Raw genomic sequence first — 21327 nt, forward strand, 5'->3', positions numbered from 1 at the left:
AGGTCTGTCTTTTCCTGAGTTTCTGTGGGTAGAGTTCAGTTTGCTGATGAGGGCAACTTAAATTACATGTCTGTATGTAAGCTAGGTGGAATCTTGTCAGTGTACTCAGAGGAACAGAGACTGATTAGGCTCGGTCTGAGGTGAGCACCTCTCACCTGAAGCTGTCTACATTTTGGGGATTGTTTTGAATTTAGATGTTTGGATCTCAAACTTGGTTCTTTCCTCTACCTTACTGGCTAACCAACCTCTGCATTTGATGTTGAAATGGTTATCCATGTCTGATGGACATGAAACCTTGCATTAGGAGACTGTTTCAGAAGCTGCATTTACCACATAAATCATACTTGGAATAATTAGGATAGACTACTCACATATATATGGTTATGCTCAAAATTATATTCTGGCAAGCAAATACCATGTAATCTGAAAACAAGTGTCTTAACTTTTGGATTAAAAGCAAATTATTGGAGTGTGTGTGTTTAATTTTTACCCTCTTAGTTTAATTGGTCTTGGACTTTTAGAAAGCTCTTGCTCCTCTCTAGAAGTGAAGCTTTTGCTGTCTGGCTCAGTTTACCCAAATATAGAAGAATGTTGATAACTAGAAGCAGTTAAAACTATTGTTTCAGTAGAAATCTGAGATATGGAATAAATTTGCTAAAAAAATTAGAAACCTGAGATATGGACTAAATTTGCTAACAAAATTTTGTCTCTTGCATGTGTATGTACATTTAATTGGTTGCTCAGGTCAGGTTGTCTGAGAGTAGCAAATGCAGCAGCACATTTGCTGTTGTTCCCATTCTTCTCTGTGGGACAGATTCTCAAGCTGTTTTCCACAGTAAGTAGTGGTAGAGGCTTCTACTGGCACTTTGTCATGCCTCTGATTTTGATTGGAAGTATTTGGTGGATGGAGACTGAGGTAAACTAGTGTTTTGCTCTGAGAGGCCTCTAGGCACTGTAGAAATGCCAACAATAATGACCTCTGATGTCAGGGAGGATTTTCAATATTCTCTCATGTCATACTTTTCAAATACCAGTTCTTTTTAGGTGTTTCTGAATGTGGACTTCCGAAGTGTTATGGTTTTATCTAAATTCTACAGTCAACTGCAGATCATTGTGTTGCTGATGTACCACTGCAGGGAGCAGGGAAACAACTCTCAAATGTTAAAGCATGCATTTTCTATGATGGTGTGTATCATCCGTGGGGCAAGCAGAAGATAAGATGAATGTTGTATTTAATGAGAGACAAGTCTTCCCTTTTCCTTTTTATTTTATTTTACCAACTCATTTGTAAGTAGCATGGGTTTTCCTTGGCTATAATACCATTAAGTGAAACTTTGATATAGTGATTCAGCCTGGGGATGGCTTTAAGTGCCTGTGTCCTACTTCTAGTACTTCTGTGCTTCTAGTAATGTTGATGGTGTGCTTTTATATTGTCATTAGCCGCTCTTGGAATTCACAGGGTTAGTTCAAAAATGAGAATGATGTCCAAGTATGACAGACTCTTGAACTGAAAGAAGCATTGCAAGTCCACAATGAGAGAGCAGCTGGAGTGAGGAAGCAGTACAATAGCATGTTTCTTTGAATTTGGGAGGTGCTAATGTGCAGCTGAGACCTTTGACACTTGTGGTGAAGAAACTTTCCTGTCTGGCCATCCAGGAGCCACGCTAGCACAGCCTGAGCTGGGACTGAGGCCCCTTCACAGCCACACACCCAACACTGAGATGGTCGGACCAGGTTTCCTTACTGCCTCTACCCTGTCTTTTCCATAGCAGAATCTCAGACTTTCATCATGGTGCAATAGTAAAACAACAACTCAAGCTGCTGCCTCTTAGGAAGCAGCCCAAACAAAGGAAACCCTGGGCTTCTGTATCCTTATGGTCTAAGCAGAGGAAAGTGTGGGCTCTTCCTGCTGAGTCACTGGCTCCTCCTGTGTCTCTGAGTCACCTGGCTGGTGCCACAGGTCCCTGGGCCCTTTGCTGTGCAAAGGGTCAGTGCCAGATCTCAGCCTCTTGCCTCGGCCTCCTGCCACCCAGAGCTCAATCTGTAGCTCTCACTGCAGCTGCTCACCGAGCTACCTGTGCTGAATGTAGTCCTGAACACTTGGAAAAGACAAATACTATTAGTGATAGTGTCATGAAACATCGCAAGTAAATTTCCTTTTAGGGATTAGGGCATGTGTATCCAATTCTATCAATAAATCAACAGTTTAAGAAAAGAGATTACATTTTAGGTTTTTTCTTTAGCTTTTGAACTGTCTCTCGTTCTGTTTGTGGAAAGTTGTGATGCTTTCCTATTCTCTGACTATTCCAGCTGCCATCTTCAGTCTGCCATCCCTGTCAGACTGTAGAGATTGACACAGAGCCATCTCTTGCCTGCCAAGCTGTCACCCCTAAAGCCTAGATGAGGAGTATCTTCCCTCCCTATATGATGAGTGTCTTGTCTCATCTATACCCTGTGGAGAGCAAAGGGTTCACGTGAGGCAGGGTTAGCTACAGCAGTTAAAACTAATGTAATATTCAATCTTGCTTTGCAAACTGTTGCCTGAAATGGGAGATGCTGATCCTCATCCCTGTGGTGCAGTGCTGCTAAACCCCACCACCTATGCCCGACTCAGAATGAATAACCAGAAGAATGTGCCTGGGGCTTCCCAGCAGTCTGTCTGTGTGTGTGCAGTGGGAGAAGATCAATGTGGGTTTCAAGAGGCAGCTGTGCCCATCTCATGTCCCTCAGCAGCTCACAGATATGATCCTTCCTTCAATCTCAAGAGCTGCAACAGTAGAAGCAGTGAGAGTTTGCAGCCTTGGCTGCTGCGGAGAGGCCAATTCTTTGGGTTACAGGAAACAGTTATATTGGGCATTTTTGCTAATGTAAGCATTTAATTTCCTGCTCACACAACTGCTAGCAGTCACTAAATGGTCTGGAGCATCAATTCTTCCATCTCCCTTACCTCCTAGTTCCTTACCAGAGATCATAGGTGTTACTGGTAGAGGCTGTTGCCAGAAGATTTACTTGATAGAATGAATATTTCTAATTCTAACAATGTCTAGTGAATATTTGAATAAGCTGCATTTCTGGGGTTAAATGTGGCTTTAATATGCATATCTAAAAATAGAAAACCTTCAGCACTGAACAAGGTAGAATTACTGCATATCTTGAGGCCTTTTTTCTATCTTTAACAAAGAAAATCTTGTAAATGGGTATTATGTTCTGCCAATTTTCCTTTTTCCTCTAAAGTCTGTAAGTGCATCCATCAGCTTGGCTGACCTAGACACCTTGACTTTTTTTGCCTTTTTTTTTCCTTGCTTTAAACAGAAGCATGACAGTAGAGTCTGTAGCTAATGGTTTTAGAACTGCTATTAATCCATCTTTCATTCAAGGATGATTGCTTTCAATCTTAGCAGCATGCTTTAGATTGTGAAAGATGTTGTGAATGTCTTTTCATTATTAAAAGGGTAGATATGACTGAACTTCAGCACACCTATGCTGAGAATACCGTCTTCTCTCTAAATAAAGTTTGTGATAGGTTTGAAGATGTATTTTTAAATAATCTATATTTTTATTGACTGAATAGAAAAACATTTCTGGAGGTAAAGACTATCACAATAGTATGTTCTTGTTCAGATATGACTGTTTCAAGCTTACTTCTCTTTTAGTAAGTTGGAACTTTTGCATTTTTTTTAGGTTTGTCCTGAAGAGTAAATAGCTTGTCAAAATTGCCAACATTTCAGCATTAGGTGGTAATATGTGAAGCTGTTGAGGAAAACTGATGAGGATAAAAAATGAGCTAACCTGCAAGTGTACTAAACCTTCCTGAAGTCTTTATTGTTGACTGTAGAAGAAGAATCTGAAGTGCTTGTTAAGGTTCATGCTCATTTAACTGTCACCATGGATTTCTTTTTCTGTGGGGAAGCTACTTTGTAGCTTGCAAACTGTAGTTAATGGTCCATAGTGACTGGCAGCAGATTATTTTGGAAAAGTTTTTTGCCTGAATAATTATCAGCTTTATTTTTCCTAGCTGCTGTTTCATGTTCCTCTACTTTCTCTTGAAATAATTCAGTACTGGAAGGTCTTAATTTTTAGAGTATTTTCTAATGGGAGAAAAAAAATAAAGAACAGTGCCAAATAAAATGCTTAGATCAGGTAGGTGTTCAGCATGTTGATTAAACTGCCAAATTCAGATGAAATTCATTTAGTTGTGTGCGTCCATTGTACATACTGCACCTTCTGCTTTTTGCTGTGAAGAAAACAGTATAAGATATTAACTATCTGTTTGGTTTTGGTTGCTTTTTTGTTTTGGTTTGGGTTTTTTCCTGATGACCTTTTATTCCCTGCTCTGATTTCCAGATTCCAAAGGACACAAGAATGCTGATATAAGCCAAAAAGATGTATAATTGGAAAGGAAGTAGTCTTAGCTTTTGATTCAAAAAGAAGACTGTACAGTGTAGTCAGGTTAAGTGAGCAGGGCTGACTTTTGTGAGGAAAAAGCCTACACCAGAGTACATGCTATTATTGCTCTACAGTATTTTATGCAAATTTCTAAAACCAGAAAATAAACTGAACAGATGAAATTGAATTTGAAAATTAAGCTAGCTTTTCTGTGCAAAGCACAGTGATGACAAAACTGGGTCATTGTTGATGAAATTCTTATTTAACGCTTTTCTGCATGTTCATCACCTTCTTCCTCCCAGAACCCTCTCCCATGGTTAGGTTTTTATTCTGGATTTGTGGATTGTTGTGTTGTCATGTGTTGCCACAAACCTGCTTCCCTTCAGGATCTAACAAAGGCTTCAACAAGGCCGAGAAGAGATGGCATGCAGTGGAAGTGGAAGTGTGTCCTAGCTCAACTAAGCTGATGATGGAGCACCCCATGTAATGATGTAGCACATTTCAGTCCCCAGCCCCTACTTGCTCTTAGTTGGCAGCTCAGCTCTGACTTCAGTGAGTTGATCAGTTTTTCATTCACCTGAATTATCTCATTTTGGCTTTTATTAACAATAGGGTACTCTGTACTGGTAGATCAAGAGTAACTAGTGAGAGCTGTCCCCTTTGGCAACATTTCCTTATTAATTTGGCTTATTTTAACCACTTTGCCATGCTGGCAGTAGTTAAGGAGAATACTGCTTTGCTGCTTTTGCTGCTGGGAGGAAACTCCATGGAAGTGCAATCTAAATAGAGCTAGTGGATGACTGAATCAGATTTGGAGGACAAACAGGGGATATCAGTCTTAAGAGAAGTAATGTTAATAACCAAATATATTTTGATTTTTCACTATTTCACCATCTTTACCAAATGCTTCAGTTTGTTCTAATGCAGAAGAGATGAGAAGTGGATGATCTTACAATGAAACTTTGCAAGTAATTTTTATGCAGAGAAATGTAGAAGCCCTCTGCATCCAGTGTTACAATTACGTTAACAATATAGTGGGAAACAGTGGAATATCCATCTCATACACTTCAATATATGATTGAGCTCAAAGTTTCAAAAGAAAAAGCCAAGGAAAGCATCAGCTGCCTGCAGGGATAGTGGGTGCATGATGGAGATTGGACAAGATAGCAGGTTATGGGCAGCAAGAGGGAATTTGTCTGCAGAGGAGAAAATGTAGTATAAAGGAAGAGTAATTTCTAGGATGAGTCTGAATATTCCACCGTATTTATAAATCTTAGAATTGAGGAGGAGGTAAAAACAGGAAATTGTTGCTGCTGCATACAAATACAGAAGAATAAGGCTGCTGTGCTGACATAAGCCAGTAAGACTATGAAACAAGGCAGAACTTGAAACTTTCCTACCTATTAGAAATTTCCTTTCATAGTTTTGTTAATTGTTGTTAATCTGCCACATATATAAACAGATTGACTGCAGCCTCTCCCTTAGCACAGCTCCTATCAGTTGTTTTTCTTTTAATCCTGGTCTAACTAGATTGACAAGGATTACTGTGTAAGAACAGTAACTTGAATTTCATTGACCTTTGGAATCAGCATGAAATATAAGAATGTAAGTGATGAGCTTGAGGTGTGTTATCAATGTTTTAATCAGTGAAGCAAAACAAAACAAAAACCATATAGGAATATTTCTTCTCTACTTTCACTTTTCATATTAATTAGCACACAAGGTTTTTATGATTATTAGTGAAAATCTTTAAGACCAGTGAATTTTGTTAGAAAAGTTACTCTGATTTCCTAGTTTTATGCTCTTGAAGCATATATATAAAGGATTTAGCTCTTACACTGTTGCAATGCAAATCTCACATAAGTAATTGCGACAGTGCTAGCAAGTACTTTCAAATGATGTGCAAGAGTACTTCAGTGCATCTTTACTGTGTTTTATGCCTGTGTTTAGAAGTGATCAAGATGTTAACATTCCTAGAGGTTTTTTCTGATAATATTAGCCAAGAGAATTTGTAGATTTTGATAATATTTTCTCGTGTGTCAGGAAGCAGCCTTTTCTTATGTGCATCTGCTAATAATTTTGTGTAGTAAAATAAAAACTGGTTGTAGTACAAAGAAATAAAACAGCAGCAGGATACAAGGGAGGAGGAAACATGCATCTCTATGTAATCTTCTCCATGAAAACATAGAAGCATATTTCATTGCATGAAGTAAACCTTCAAAGAGGGTGATTATTCCTCATCTAGGGACAGTTCAAAAGTTTTTGACTTAAGTGTGGAAAGCCCTTGTTGACTAAGGAAGTTTTGGAAATGTCCTCATAAACAGCTGGTGACATGCTAATTTATAATTGTAAGGTGGTATACAAGAGGTGATCATCTCCATGTGGGAAACTTCAATCACCAGGTGAAATGGGAAGCAAATGGGGAGGTGTGCTACTGCACCTCAGAGCAGCTGGGCTCTGGTGAGCCACGAGCAGAACAGCTTAAATATATTAGGTGAGACAGGGCAGGTGAGAAAATGTGAGAAGTACTGACACACCTCTTAGACAAAGCTGAATTCCCAAAAGCTGAAAGACAACAGAATGCAGTGCCTTGCAAAACTCCCTGGGGCTGTCAAAGTGCTGCCTGTCAGTAGATGGTGCTCTTTATATCAGCTATTTACTGTTGCTGCCTGTGTTTGGCCATGTTTTCATCTAAAAGGTCTGGTAACATTCTTTAACAGTTCATTTCTCTGAATTCTGATGCGTGGGAGATTAGAAAATTGAGTCTTTTGAGGCACTGCCAAAATAAACAAATCTTAAAAAGTGTTTTCTACGTGCCTTTGAAGCATCCCCCATCCTTGATTTTTTTCAATGACTTTTGCTTGTGTTTGTGTACTCTTGAATTTGGACAAATTCAGAAGCTTTCAGTATAAAACCCTTGAACATATATTGTGAATTGGAGAATATATAGCAGACTAACTCAATTTGGCAACTGACCTGTAAAACACTGCAATAGCATGGTCTAAAATAAAATTGCAAATCACATTTGTCAAGCCATTTGCAATTTTTAAGTTTTCTTTTGCATGTTTACTTTGTAGTTTCACCTGCTGTTTCTGGATAGATAGGAATAAGTTTATTTTTAAATGTAATGCTTCTTAGAAAAGGACTTAAATGAATCAGTACAACTGACCATTTTACCTGGAATCATTCATGCATCAGTAATTGGATGGATATAAAAACCTGCATAAAAATGAATATTTCCTTATTAATGTGGTTAGAATAATATTGGACCTGTCTGTATATTTTTTCATTCAGAAAATATGCCAGCTCTGAAGGAAAATATGTTACATGTGTTAATTGTTTAAAAATGCCACTTGCCAAAGGCTGCTGTTGAGACAAAAGCCCTGATCTGGGTGACAGAACAGTATGGCAGACCTAATGGGAAATTTGAGATGTTTAAAGTTAGGTGTGTCTTTATGCTGTTGTCTTACAGAACATCAGCTATTTAACCAAGAGTTAAATTTTGGCTTGTAAAATGGACTTGCCCCTGGAGTAAATCTTGAGAACTGCCTGCTGTTCACTGCCTGAACTACTAGTCTGTTTGCAAACAGAAACTGAAGAATTAGTGTGAATTTTTCATGTAATCTTAAACTGCAGTCAAATGGTCCAGGAAAGAGAAGGAACTGAGTTACTTTCAGAAGTCTAATTAAAATACTTCCAGTTCTTATTCAGGGCCCATTTGTCTTCCCTGGACATTCATTTAGTTATCCCTTCACAGTCTCTCTGCGGAAAAGATACATATGCAGTCAACACATTACAGCAGATGAATATTGTTCCTTATTATGCTTAATTTACCTTCCTTTAGCCCTTGTCTCATTTTCATCTGCTTATGACATAAGTTCCTCATATTGACAGGTGGGCATACAAATCTCCAGGAAGATGCTGGTGGTACATTTTGGGCATATATGGGCTTTATTTTTTCATGATACCTGGAACAGAAGATGCAAATATTCACTGGTATTCCTGCCCTGCTTAGCCTCCCTGAAGGTGCCTGCTGGATATTCCTGGGAATGTCCCATTTTCCCATGTGGGCTGGTTTTAACACCAGCAGGAAATCAAGCTCCAGATAAGCCATTCTCCTTCCAGTAAAAGAGGGGCAAAAAAGGAGAGACTATGGGTCTCCTATAGGAATTTGCTAAATGCTCAAAGCAATGGAATAAGACACACACAGTAACAACAGTATTAACAAAAGGTCCTGGGTTTTGTGTGGGGAATAAAAGGGTATTGTAGTGCTTAAGTTCTTTTTATGAATGTAGGACTTCATAAGGATGATAAGCAAATACAGGAATTCCCTTATTAGGGAGAGAAGATTAGTTTCTCAAAAGTAATTAGCAATAAATTACATTGACATCAGAAGTGCTCTGCTTGTTTTGAAAAATAAGTAATAGATCTACCTTCTAGATAATTTATTTGAGAAATCCATTATGACCTTCTCTACATGGGCATTGCAATGCTCTTGCATGAATCAAGGCTAATGCGACTCTTCTATCAACAGCTGCCTTTTTTTCCTCCTGTTTTTTGCTGGAATTCTTATTGGGGAAGCAAGAGATTGACCTGTCAAGTCAGGCTCAGACCTTTTCTTACTTGTACTTATGTACTATAAAGTCATTCTCCTCAAAATGTATTTGGCTCAAGAAAACATAGTTAAGAGTCAACTGGCAAAGATATCTAGAAAACTTTGATTACTGCTGGGGTCTAAAATGCCTTGGCTGCTGCATCTGCCTTCTGCATATGAATGAGCCTACCCATAAAGCCTGAAAGTTGGCATGGAAAGGTTATCCTACTTCTTACAGTGCAAACCTCTTAACTGGCACATCTGCTGGAAGCAAAAGTGCCAAAAATGTGATTCACTTGGAAGGAGTAGACCTTATAAGAAAGCCTGTCATTTAATCGGGATTAAGATCCTCTCAGGATACTGGATGTTCTCCTTGTACAGATGTACTGTTGAGCTAAGGGCAGAATTAACCTCACTTATTGCTAACACGGAAGTAACAGCTTTTATAGCTCTTCTCTCATAGAAATGCTTCAGTATTTGTGTGTTTAAGATGAAGAAATGAACCGTCTACCTCTGATATACAGCAGCTGTTAAAAAATACACAGTATTGAATATCTTCTCAACAGAATAATTATAAATGTAAGGAGTGAGGTGTGGTCTGTGCTGCACAGATTTGTTATGACAGGGAAATTCTATTAGTAGATCCCCAAAATAAAAAAATAATAAAAATTGCCAGTATCATTATGGCAACTCCCCAGAGAAAGGTAATACCACCTCAGCAAAAGCAATATTATGCCATTGGTGTGTATTTCTTTAAAAAGCATGTCACGAAAAGCAACATAACCCCCACTGACACTCTTAACTACATGTTTCTGAGGTCAGGCTTAGCCTGTATTTGAACAATCTTTTGATTAGAATACCCTGAACATTTTGTTTGCTAACAGTGCTATCTGAAATGTCTGGAAAGACTAGGGTACTGCTCTGTACAGCCTTCCCCCCCACCCCTGCCCCATTAAAGACCTATTTGTATTGTAGTTGAATCCCTAGTAAAGAAAATTACTTTTATAAGCCTTAGAAAATTCCACTATTAATCTACTCATCATAATTTTTAATTGCTACATTTCAGCCCATGTTAATATGGATAATGTGAATATGAAACAAGTATATTTAAAACTATCATGGTCCTGTCTAGTTCTTCTCATTTCAGGGCAGCTTGTTTTGTGATTCATACCACTAACAACTGGTAATTGAGCTGTGCTTGAAAGGATAGTTAGGTGACTGAAGAACTGTAGATAAGGTATCATCAAATACATGTACTTATTAGTCAAATGTAGTCTTATGATTTACAAAACAAATACTGGCTGACCAACTTCCTTTAACTCTTTTTACTGAATGTGCAAGTTTAAATTCAAGACTTTGTTCTGTCCTTCAGATCTCTACATTTTTAGCACTTGGTTTTAGCTGCTTATTTTTCTATAAATAAGTAAGTCTATAAGGCAATAAGATTTTAGTGTATTCTATCTAAGTTTGTGCTAATTAAGCATTTTTCCAGTCTAGTTTGACCAGTGGATTTTGTTGCTCTACAGGCTGTATTTTAGTTAATAAATTATTCTGTGTGACAATTTTTAAATAAGTTTGTGAGAAATTCTGAGAAAATCAGTGTACCTACTTATATACCTGTTTTGTATTTATCCTAATGGAATTCCTGATATGCAGTCTTCGTTTGGTTCAACTCTAGATATAGCTGCCTAAGCTGTAACTTGCAGAGGTGCCAGAATTGGCTTAAAAAAGGAAAAAGTGGGAATGGAAACTTATTTGTAATTTGTCCGTTTTGTAGTATGGGTAGATTTTGTGTGTAGTTATTTCTTTTAATTTTTATTTTAATCTAGACATGGAGAAATTATATTTTACAAATACTGAACTTCCTCAGAACTGGAATTTTAGTTGCTGGGAAAGTATTTCAGAATTCAGAAGAATCTGTTGAGAAATGGGGAGCTACATTTCATCACCATCTTAGTTATTGCATATTCCTGTTTTCTTTCCTGTATGCACCTGAATGGGTTTGAACTTACAGCTCTATCAAGATGGGGCACTCTCCTGTGGCTAATCCATGTCTGAAGAGAATATTCTGTGATGAAAACTTATGCCATGAATCTTCTTCACAATGGGTGTAGTTCTTAGTCCATGAGACAGGACAAAAAATGATCTAACCTGCGAGTTGCATGTGCCATGTCAAGGATGAATATCTCAGATTTTTATTTTTGTTGAGGTGGATGGTTAAGTGCAGTAAAAAAAATGTGCTAGTAGTTAAGTTAATTACTTGTTGTAAATTACTATTCATCCAACATCACCATTTAAAATTCATTCTGTTTCTTCTTTGGCTGAAGAGTTTTAGTAAGCACACTAGAGCAGGTCAAGGAGGAACCTTTGGTCTTCATAGCTGTACAAGGCAGGTTCGTTGGGCACCTCTGTGTAAGCAGAAATTGTTCTCCAGATCTGTGTAGGATACAGAGTAAGTTTCTGTTTGTAAAACAAGAAGGATTTGTATTTACTTGTGAAGACTGTAATTGGTTATATAAGATAGTGGTGTCAGAGCCAGATTTTGACAGGTGTGAATTATCTGAGGTAGAGAAGGGGAATCAGAACCACAGGAATGAAGAAGTGTCAAAGAACTGTTGTGAGGTAGCAACCCCCACCTCAACAGAGAAACTCTTCCTCTCTTTCTTTTTCATTTTCTCAGCAAATATCCAAAAGCAAATATTTCATTTTTGAACTGGAAAGAATCCACTGTGGTGAGTGAAAAGGCTCTTAAATTTGGCAAGATTAAAAATACAGGTTTTTTTTTTTAACATGAAGTGAATTTTAAAACATTAAATGTTTTGATTTGGATTTGGAGGACAAAACCTAAAATTGATGGTGCTCCTGGTCCTACTTATGATTTTAGTGTTGGCCTCTCTGTCCCAGATGTGGTTTTCAGGATTTTTGCTAGCCATTAGAATGATGTTAGGCTTTTGATGATGCTGAGGAGTGCTCTGTCTTCTCCTTTTTCATTCTGACATTTCAGTTCTTCACAGTTTGCTGATAGTGCCATTGCCATTTATATCAACACCTGCATCTGCCAGTCATGATTCTTGCTTTTAGAGTGGGATATTTCATGGAGAGAGAGAACTCTTGTGGGAAATGCATCATATTATTTATCTTTGCCTATTGTTTTGGTTCTGTCTTTATCCTGATGAGGATAACGCTCGGTGATATTAATTTGATACCTTTAGCCTTTCCTATTGGTGGTCATACTTGCAACAACCTTCAGAGGACTTGACTCGCTCTTACCAACTTCTTACTTTTCAGATGAGTTTCATTATATTTCATAAATTGTTTCTCCCCCCCTCCCACTTCCCTCCCTTGCAGTCTGTTTGTAGTATGCCTGTTTGTGGCACTGGTACAGAAGGTAGTCCTGCTGTTGCTTGAAGGGCAGGGAAAGCCTCCCTCTTTGTTCAGTCTTTGAACTAATGGTGGTGCTACATGGATTTGGGACCCTGGGGTAGAAGTTTCTGCTTGTGCAGAGCTGGCTTTAAACACCACCAAGGCATTGTCTGGGCAGGGGCAGCTCTTTATAATCCATAGTCTATATAGTCTTTATATAACTCTTTATAGTTGGAGGCAACAAAAATCAGCTGGTGAGTGAGTTGGGTCTTGGTGGTGTGAAAAGATGGGAAGAGACAGGAGGAAGGGAACCACTGCTGCTAATGTAGGAGGGAGTCCTGTAGTGTGGCATTTTTCCCTCTCGTTTTCATTCAAGAAGAGGAAGGATAGGAACAGAAAATCTACTTTACAGTACTTTTTCCACTTTTCTCCTACCTTCCATGACTTCCTTCCCAGTCTCCAGTCTTTCCCCTACATGGTCCTTTCTGGAGAGGGCTATCCTGATCCTGTTCACTGAGTGCTCAGTACCTTGAGCTGGTGCTGCCCCAGTGTCTTCATCTTCTTGTCTAACTTTCTTCTTTCCCCCCCAATACCAGAAGACTGTCACCATCTGTTCAGTGTCTGGATTTCTGATCCAATTCAAGTTTAAACATTCAGTCTTTTATCAGCAATCTTTTTAACATTCACTCTTATGAAAGATAAGCTGTCATACAGTATTTTCCTAGTTTGCTTGTTTGTTTTGTAATAAACACATTTCCTTTGGTTTGTTGTTTTCATGTCTTAGCATTAAAATTCTCAACAACATAGATGGGAACCCAATACAATGGAGATTTCAGTGGTTTTATGACATTTCTTGTTAAAGTAATTTTCTTCTGTCTTTGCTGGAAAAATCTGTAAGTATAAATGATCTGACTATATGAGAAAATGTATTTCTAAACAAAAATGTACCCTTTCCAGATTTTTCAGTATTTTAGATAACACATTCACAAGTGTGGCTCTTTTTTTTTTTTTTTCCTAGATGTAAAGCCACATTTATGTTAGCCATTGATTCTGAATTCTGAATAAGCAGTTTAATGTTGGAGAAGTAATTTGGAATATATGATTTTTTGTCAGCTTTAGAAATATAACTCCAGCATGTTTTAAAAAAATCATGGTTTTGAAATTCTTTCTTTCCATTGCTGTTCCTGCTGCTTCTTGTCATAAAAGGATGAAAATGAAGCTGTTAGTCTTGCTTCTGGAGCAGCCTGAAAGATTTCATAACTTAGATCGCTCCTGGAGCTGCGTAGAAAAGTTCCCTGCTTTATGTATCTGTGTCAGATAAACATAAAATTTTATTTTTATAATTGTTAAATATATCATTGGCCATTTGTATTTTGCTTGCAGGAGGCATTATGTTTTGGTTTAAGAAATATATCCTTCTCAACTTGATGTATGAAACAATCCCATTTCTTTCCTTCCAGTTTCTTCCTCTGAGCACAGACATGTCAATGTTTTTCTGACCCATTTTAATGTTTTGTGCCCCAGCTGACTGTATTATTCTTGTGACAGCCACCCATACTGCTCTTTCTGTCCCTGCTAGGTCATAATGACCTTACTGCTTCTTCCCTTTGCTTGTCTCATATCACCCCTCACAACTGAGTCCCCTTTGCCCTCAAACTGCCTGACTGGGATGACATAATAGTTCAGCATTGAGCACTTGTGTCTGAAACACAGCTGGAAGAACCCACACTGCTGGTCTAATAAATTGTGCTGCTTCTCCTTGTAGCTATGCCTTGTGTTCTGTTGTATTTTCAGCTGGAATACACTTGGTTTTCTTCTTAGTCACTGGTACTGTGCTGTGTTTTGGATTCAGTAAGAAAATAATGTTGGTAACACATGGATGTTTCAGTTGTTGCTAAGCTGTGCTTGCCCTGAGTCAAGGACTTTTCAGTGTCTCATGCTTTGCCTATGAGAAGCTGTAGCAGGAGCTGAGAGGGAGCATGGCCAGGACAGGTGACCTGAACGGATATGTTCCACACAGTATCCATTTTCAATATGACAACCTGGGTTTTCATACTAAAAATGAATAGCCTATGGAATATATTCCATTGGATATCATTTTTAGTATGAAAATCTAGGTGGGTGTTGGCCAGTGTGCTGGTTTCATCTGGGGTAGAGTTAATTCACAGTGGATAGTATGAGACTATATTTTGGATTTGTGCTGAACACAAAGTTGATAATATAGAGATGCTTTTGTTATTGCTAAGCAGGGCTTGCAGAGAGCAAGGGCCTTTCTGCTTTTCATATGGCCATGGTGATAAGGAAATTGGGGGTGCCTGGGAGGTTGGGAGGAGACACAGCCAGCACAGGTGACCCAAACTGGCCTAAGGGAAATTCCAAACCATATGACATCATGCTCAGGATATAAAGTGTGGGGAAGAAAGGACAAGGGAGGATGTTTAGAGTGATGGTGTTTGTCTTCCCAAGTCACTGCTGCATGTGATGGGGCCCTGCTCTCCTGGAGATGGCTGAACACCTGCCTGCCCCTGGGAAGCAGTGAATTAATTCCTTGTTATTCTTTTCTTGTGTCTGTGGCTTTTGTTTCCCCTATTATTTTTATCTCAGCCCATGAGTTTTCTGGCTTTTACCCTTCTGATTCTCTCCCTGACCCCACTGGTGGGAGAGGGAGTGAGTGGCTGTCTGGGGCTTGGCTGCTGGCTGGGGTTAAACCACAAAAGCCAGAAGGAGCCAAGCACTGGGGATAGGCTGAGTATTGCTGAGCAAGTGGTCAGCAACTGTATTGCCATCACTTGTTTTACTGGAGGGTTATTTTCTTTCTCATTTTTCCCTTCCTTTTAATCACTATCATTAGTATCATCATCATTATTATAATTGCTACTATTAACATTAATATTATTATTATTTTTTTTTTGTTTCACTTATTAAACTCTTCTTATATTAGCCCATGAGTTTAACTTTTTTATCTGGTTCTTCTTCCCATCCCTCTAGGAGAGCGAGTGAGTGAGCAGCTGTGTGGTATTTACTTGCTGGCAGAATCTAAACCGTGACAGTCCTTTGACCAACACAGCTGTAACAAAATTGGTTCTGCTTTGTCTTTTTCTAGTTAAACTCAAAATCCCAGAGCAGAGTCTTTCAAGATGATTGGATCAGAATCTGTCTTAATGCTTTCAGCAGTGTCTTTTTTATCCATCTGTTTCATAAAAGAAGTGGTAGGGTCTGACTTGGGGTAAATTTGAATGTAAGTACGCATTGACACTGCTTACATGTCAGGATCAGTATGTTGGCCAACTAGGTGTTGAAAAACAGTATGAGACAGCCTTATTCCACCAACCTGCAGCCCTGTTTGACTGAGCACCCTCATCTTCACAATCTCTGACTTTTGTAATCTGAGCAGGTTTGTAAATACACAAAATGTTAGAGTTGGAGAAGCACTTTCAAATAGCTTGTCTCAAAGTATGTAGAGTAGTTTAAATTATGCGACCGAATCCTTCGTCACTCAAAAATACAGAGGCCCTTTCTTTCTGGAGTAAAATATGGTAAATAAAGACAAAGAAATTCTGGTGAATAAATTGACCTTCAAAGCTGGCAGGCTTGGTAGAAATTGCACCTGGAAGGCTGAAGAGATAACTTGTCTGTCATTGCTTAGGAAGAGCGTGGCTTGGTAGCTGATGCTATTCTGAATACTGAATTACACTCTGTAGTAATGCACAGGCTGTAAGTTTGATTTGTTTATTTATTTATTCGTGAGTTAGTGATGTTGAGTACTATCTTCCCTGCACCGTGGAACAAAGAAAGCATGAAATTTTCTCAAGTAGTAAATATGGTTTTTATTCTTCTTGGCAGTCATTTTTATATTTTGAGATACATGTAACAAAAGCTGGGTTTGGGAAATATAGAAGAAAAAAATTATCACAAAATCCTGAAGAAACAGGTTTTCCTTAAAATATACAGGCAAAGACCAGAATACTGTAGACTTCTATTCTCATTAGATCTATATCTAACACAAGACTTGGCATAGCATTTGGCAAGATTAAAACTATTACAGAGTTGCCAGCAAAGGGTGATATTAGGATGAGTTTATGTCAAGAAAATTAAAAGGAAGGCCAGATCAAAGGTATTTTTTTTAATACATTATTTTATTTTAATCAGCTTGGGCCTATTCTTTGACTGAGCTAATAAACAGAAATAAAGTAAAACATAATATCTTTTTCACCTTTGTAGGTAGTTCATATGTAGTTAATGTCTTTTAGTAGGTATGTTTAGGGTACAGGTAATTTTTTTTTGGTTTACTGGGAGGTTTATTGTATGAGATCTAGCCTTCTCTTCTAGGGAAGACACAAATAAATGAATTTTGTGGGAGGAAAGCATATTTTTAGGAGCCTTTCATTTGGAGCATCTGGTTAGAAAATATTTTGGGTATGATGTTCCAAAAGTGAAAGCGAATACATGCTTTATTACCATTGCTTTAAACCCCATTTATTCTTCTAACTCATCAAGTCCTTATGAATTAGAAAACGAAACCTAACATTTGATGTCCATGTAGAAATGTCCTCTTTGGACTGTAGTTACAAGTTTTAATGTTTCTATCATGGTTCCAAACATTGTAGAAGTCAGCATGTATGCTTGCTGTGCAGTGATCTGTATATTGCACGGCATAAAAGCTACATTTGAAACGATCTTTCAGTTATGTAGGCACAGAGGGATGTGTTAAATTTGTGCTAGAATTATTAATAAACTTGTACTTCAGATATTTAACGTGATGGTGCTTAAACCTTTTAAGAGGACAATAGTTGCTGAAGTGAAAAGAACAGCTTCTTGGTTTAAACAAACATTGGCACTGCTTGTGTACTTTCAGCTAGGAATAAATAGATTGTAAGTCTATAGCTAGCTGTATATATTTGTATACAAATATTTATTATTTAAGTAATTTATGATGTACCAGAAAAACTATTTATTTTTCAAGGGCGGACAGACTTTTCTCTAGTCTTCAAAAATTCTAATGCAAAAAAAATATATCTTAAAATGTAAGTAGTAACACATAGAAAGATAGACAGTGAATTCTTGAGCCTGTTGTTCAGGGATTTCTATGGATTCAGAGAGACTGCTTGTGTCACATGGCTATTTTTACTTATTTCTTTGATGTAATTTGAGGAGGACACCCATTTATATTTGTGTATAACAAAAAATCAGCTAACTGATTGCATAATAGTGGACTCCTCATTGAAATTCAGTTTCTTCTTTGACTTAAATAGCAGTAACAAGAGGACCAGAGAAGTTGGAGGGCTGCTTAATCTCCAGAGTTGCATGAGGAGCTGGGAGTTACAGGGCAGTTGCTCTCCTTGCAGAGGTTGTGCCTTCTCCAGACCAGTGTAGGATCCTATGTGTGTAGAAGACTGATGAGCTGCTCAGAAAGTGTAGTGGTAGGGCAAGTGCTGTCCTGGTTTTTGTGTACCCTCAACACCTCTGGAAGTTTCTTTTTCTGTGAAGACCAAGTCTATCAGTCAAGCTTCTGTATTTTGGTAGGTGGCAGCAGCAGATGAGACTCATTTTGTGGTGGTTTTGTGCATTATTATTATACCTTTAAATATGGATGATGCCTATTTAGTGTGTTTGAAACAGGATTCATGTTTCTGATGAGTTTATTTTTCTTCAAACCACAAAAGGCTGAGCTAGGGGATGTACATTGTATTATATATTTAACCATGATTTTCCCACAGTTTTTTTTTTAACTTCTACACAGGCAATAAAAAAGAGATAGGGACAACTGGACATGAGAAATTCAAGACACATTTGCCTGCTGGATTTTTAGGTCTGCCATAATCCCTGGCCCTAATTTACTATCTTTGCATGACGTACTTTAGGGACTTGATAGGACATGCAAACACTAGCTTAAAACTGCTTTGGTCTTAAGGGCTTCTAGTAATTAAAAGTTTCAAAGCAACTTTGTGAAAGTCTGTCTGACAAAGTGCATCTGAATAAATGCTGGGATAAACTCTGGCTGGTGACATTGAGGGAGTCTGCCATGAGTCCTGATGGAGAAGATGGGTTGAGATGACATTCCCCTTCACCTCAAATTTGTGAAGAGAAACTTCTCTTGAAACTTTTACACCACCAGGGAGCTGGAGGACAGTATTCTGCATGTATAGCATTGAAACAGACACTGATTTTATTCTCTAGACTTACTCCTTGGCAAAATATGAAATAAATGTATACATGGATGTTCACACTCACTTCCATCAACAGTATCCAGTGAAACATTTATTGTTGCTAATACATGTCCATCTGTTTAAAGTTTCTTTAGTCTTCTGTGCAGATCGTGTTGCAGAAAAAAAAAATTAATCACTTAGAATTTTTTTTTGGTTTTTGCCTACTTTGACAAGAGGTTTTAAATCCCTGCAGTTCAGGTAGCTTAGAAATCAGCATTCTTACACAGTTAAAAAAAGTGTATCTGCAATGGTGAATTGTTTGATTAAATGAAATGTGACTTTATACATATAATAAGGCAATCAATTTATGAATATTTATTTATAAACCGATAATCTATTATAAAACTGAATTCTAAGAAAAGTACTGAATGGTGTTCTTTTTAAAAATTATTAGTCATTTATAAGGGATCAACTGATTAAAGTGGGAGTCCTACTTATTTCCTGTAAAAGTGATTGTAGAAAAGTTAAATGTAAAAATGAAGCAGAAAAACTATACCTGCTTGTGAACATCATTCAAATTAGGAATTTTGTCAGTTGAAATGCTCAGTATGAATCAATAACACCAGCTCCATGTCCATTGGTGTGTAGTCTCCTCTTCCCAGGCAAAACCAGTCTTCAGGCTTGTTGGCACTAAAGGCCTTTGTTGCAAGATCTATTGTCATTGTAGTTGAGGACCATGCCTAGCCAGAGAGTACTCCTGGTCTTCTGTGATTATATCCAGACTGGGACACAAATGTACAACTCACCTGTGAGTTTGAACTACTCAAAGTGTGCATCTGTTGTCCTTTGGCTATAGTCATTGGTCGCTCTTAAAACTATTTATTCAAGTGCAGTATGGTTCTCTGATGCAAGGAACGTGAATGCAATGGAAAGTAATGTTAAAGAACCTCCCACTGTGTGTGATTCCTGTGTGATGTATTTGAACAGCAGGGTCTTGTGTAATGGGTTGGCTATTACTGGACATCTGTCAGAGCAGTTCCTTTTTGCATTTAGTATTTTAATATCATATATGGAGGTCACAGATTAATATTTCTGAAATTTGTGTGTAGACTAAACATCATTTCTGTTCTTCATTCTTTTTTCCTAGTCTGGGACTGTGAAGCTGACTAAGCCTGTGGCGTTATGGACCCAGCAGGATGTCTGCAAATGGCTGAAGAAACATTGCCCTAATCAGTATCAAATCTACAGTGAGTCATTCAAAGAGCATGACATAACTGGTAAAGTATGCACTATCAGCAATATTTTACTTACTTAAAATGTGGTGAATTGTTTTACTTTGCTGTTAATAGATTGTGACTGTGCACTGAGGCTTTTTTGTTGAATGTGTGACTAGAGAGTTGCAAGGTTTAGAGCAGAGGGAGTATTCCAGCTTTCACAGGATATGGTAAGTGATATCCTCATTTCTTCAAAAGACAATTTCAGAGAGTTCAGGGTCAATATAATAAGGAAAGAAATCATTCTGTATGTGGGAAAGGCCTCATCCTGTTCATTCCAAATAAAAAAAACCAAAACCCAACCATTAAGAAACATCCTGTGAGGAAAGTGTACTTTATGTAAATTTTCTCTTTCATTGAGGTGTTTGACCTTGCATTCATATTCTTTTTTTGTGCCTCTCCCTACTCTTAAAAAAAAAAAACAATCTTTCTGTTCTTAACATGTTGGGTAGAAAGTGATCCCAACTGAGCCCCTTTCTTAGTCTGAAGTAGGATCAATACGCAAGTTCATTTTGCTGTACTGATGTACTTGCTAGACAGATGTTTGTCTAGCTTTGTTCTGGAAAACTTGCAATGAAGCAGATTTTTGCATCTCTCTATTCCAGTATTTTATGGTTCTTAAAGTCAGTATTTTCCTAGGATCAATCTAAAATCAATCTAAACTATTATTTCCAGCTAAAAAACCTGACTCCTGTCCCAAATGTGGCTTGAGTACAACCAACCTCTCTTTCGTACAGTCTTTCCTTCACCATATAGGGTGCTGCTTCTCAGTTACACATACTTTCCTTGCCTAGTGTAAAAAATATTTCTTTGTTCTATCATGGTTACTCCACAAATACACACAGGACCTCCAAACCTTCAAAACTGTCTCTCTTTTCTTAAAAGAATATATTGAATGTAAAATTGTATTGTTTTCTTATTTACTTTAGAAATTGATATTGATCCTGTTGTGATCCGCTTGACTTGTTAACTCCTACTCAGTTTGCTGTAGTTGTCTTTTGGCTGATTGCTTTGAATTGGCACGAGTTTAGCAAATGTAACTTGGGAGTTAAATAGCATCTTTGCTCATATACCAACTAGTAATTAGTCTGTAATTAATTGTAAGTTTAATATGGAACACTGATTTGTTCTCTGCAGTGGTGGTATGCAAAACTGGAAATTGGCATTCAGCCATTTAGCGTTAAGCAGGAATTTGAGTTTCACATACAATTCCCAGTCTTAACAATAACACGTTGTTAACTAATGTGTGTTTCAGTCAGTTTCTGATCACGTACATGTGTACTTGTGTTGTTTCCAATTTTGCCTTCATTCCTGTTGCTATTTTCTTTCTGATAATATGTGAATGATTGCAGACATGACAAACTGCCTATATTTGTTTACTATGTAGCCATGAGTACATGCACACAAATGTAAGAGGTGGTTTGTATTGGTTTGCTAAGTGTTAAGGTTTAGTACATAACCATTGTGCCCATTTCCTCTCAGTCACCATCTGCTGAATGCAGTCTGTGGGAATGTAGTCTGTGTCTCCACCCATGTGTGCAGAAATGACTGCATCCAGAGCACT

At 37.9% G+C, this 21327-nt stretch overlaps 1 protein-coding gene across 2 annotated transcripts in view; it reads left to right on the top strand.

Moving 5' to 3' along the window:
- SAMD12 (sterile alpha motif domain containing 12) overlaps positions 1-21327 on the top strand; it is a 173885-nt gene that overhangs the window by 26366 nt on the left and 126192 nt on the right. For both annotated transcript variants that reach the window (XM_021546420.2, XM_021546419.2), the window contains exon 3: positions 19637-19766. In XM_021546420.2, the coding sequence (XP_021402095.2) occupies positions 19637-19766 (130 nt within the window). The remainder of the gene's footprint in view (positions 1-19636; positions 19767-21327) is intronic.

This window comes from Lonchura striata, chromosome 1, assembly GCF_046129695.1.
Source record: "Lonchura striata isolate bLonStr1 chromosome 1, bLonStr1.mat, whole genome shotgun sequence".
Classification (NCBI taxonomy): domain Eukaryota; kingdom Metazoa; phylum Chordata; class Aves; order Passeriformes; family Estrildidae; genus Lonchura; species Lonchura striata.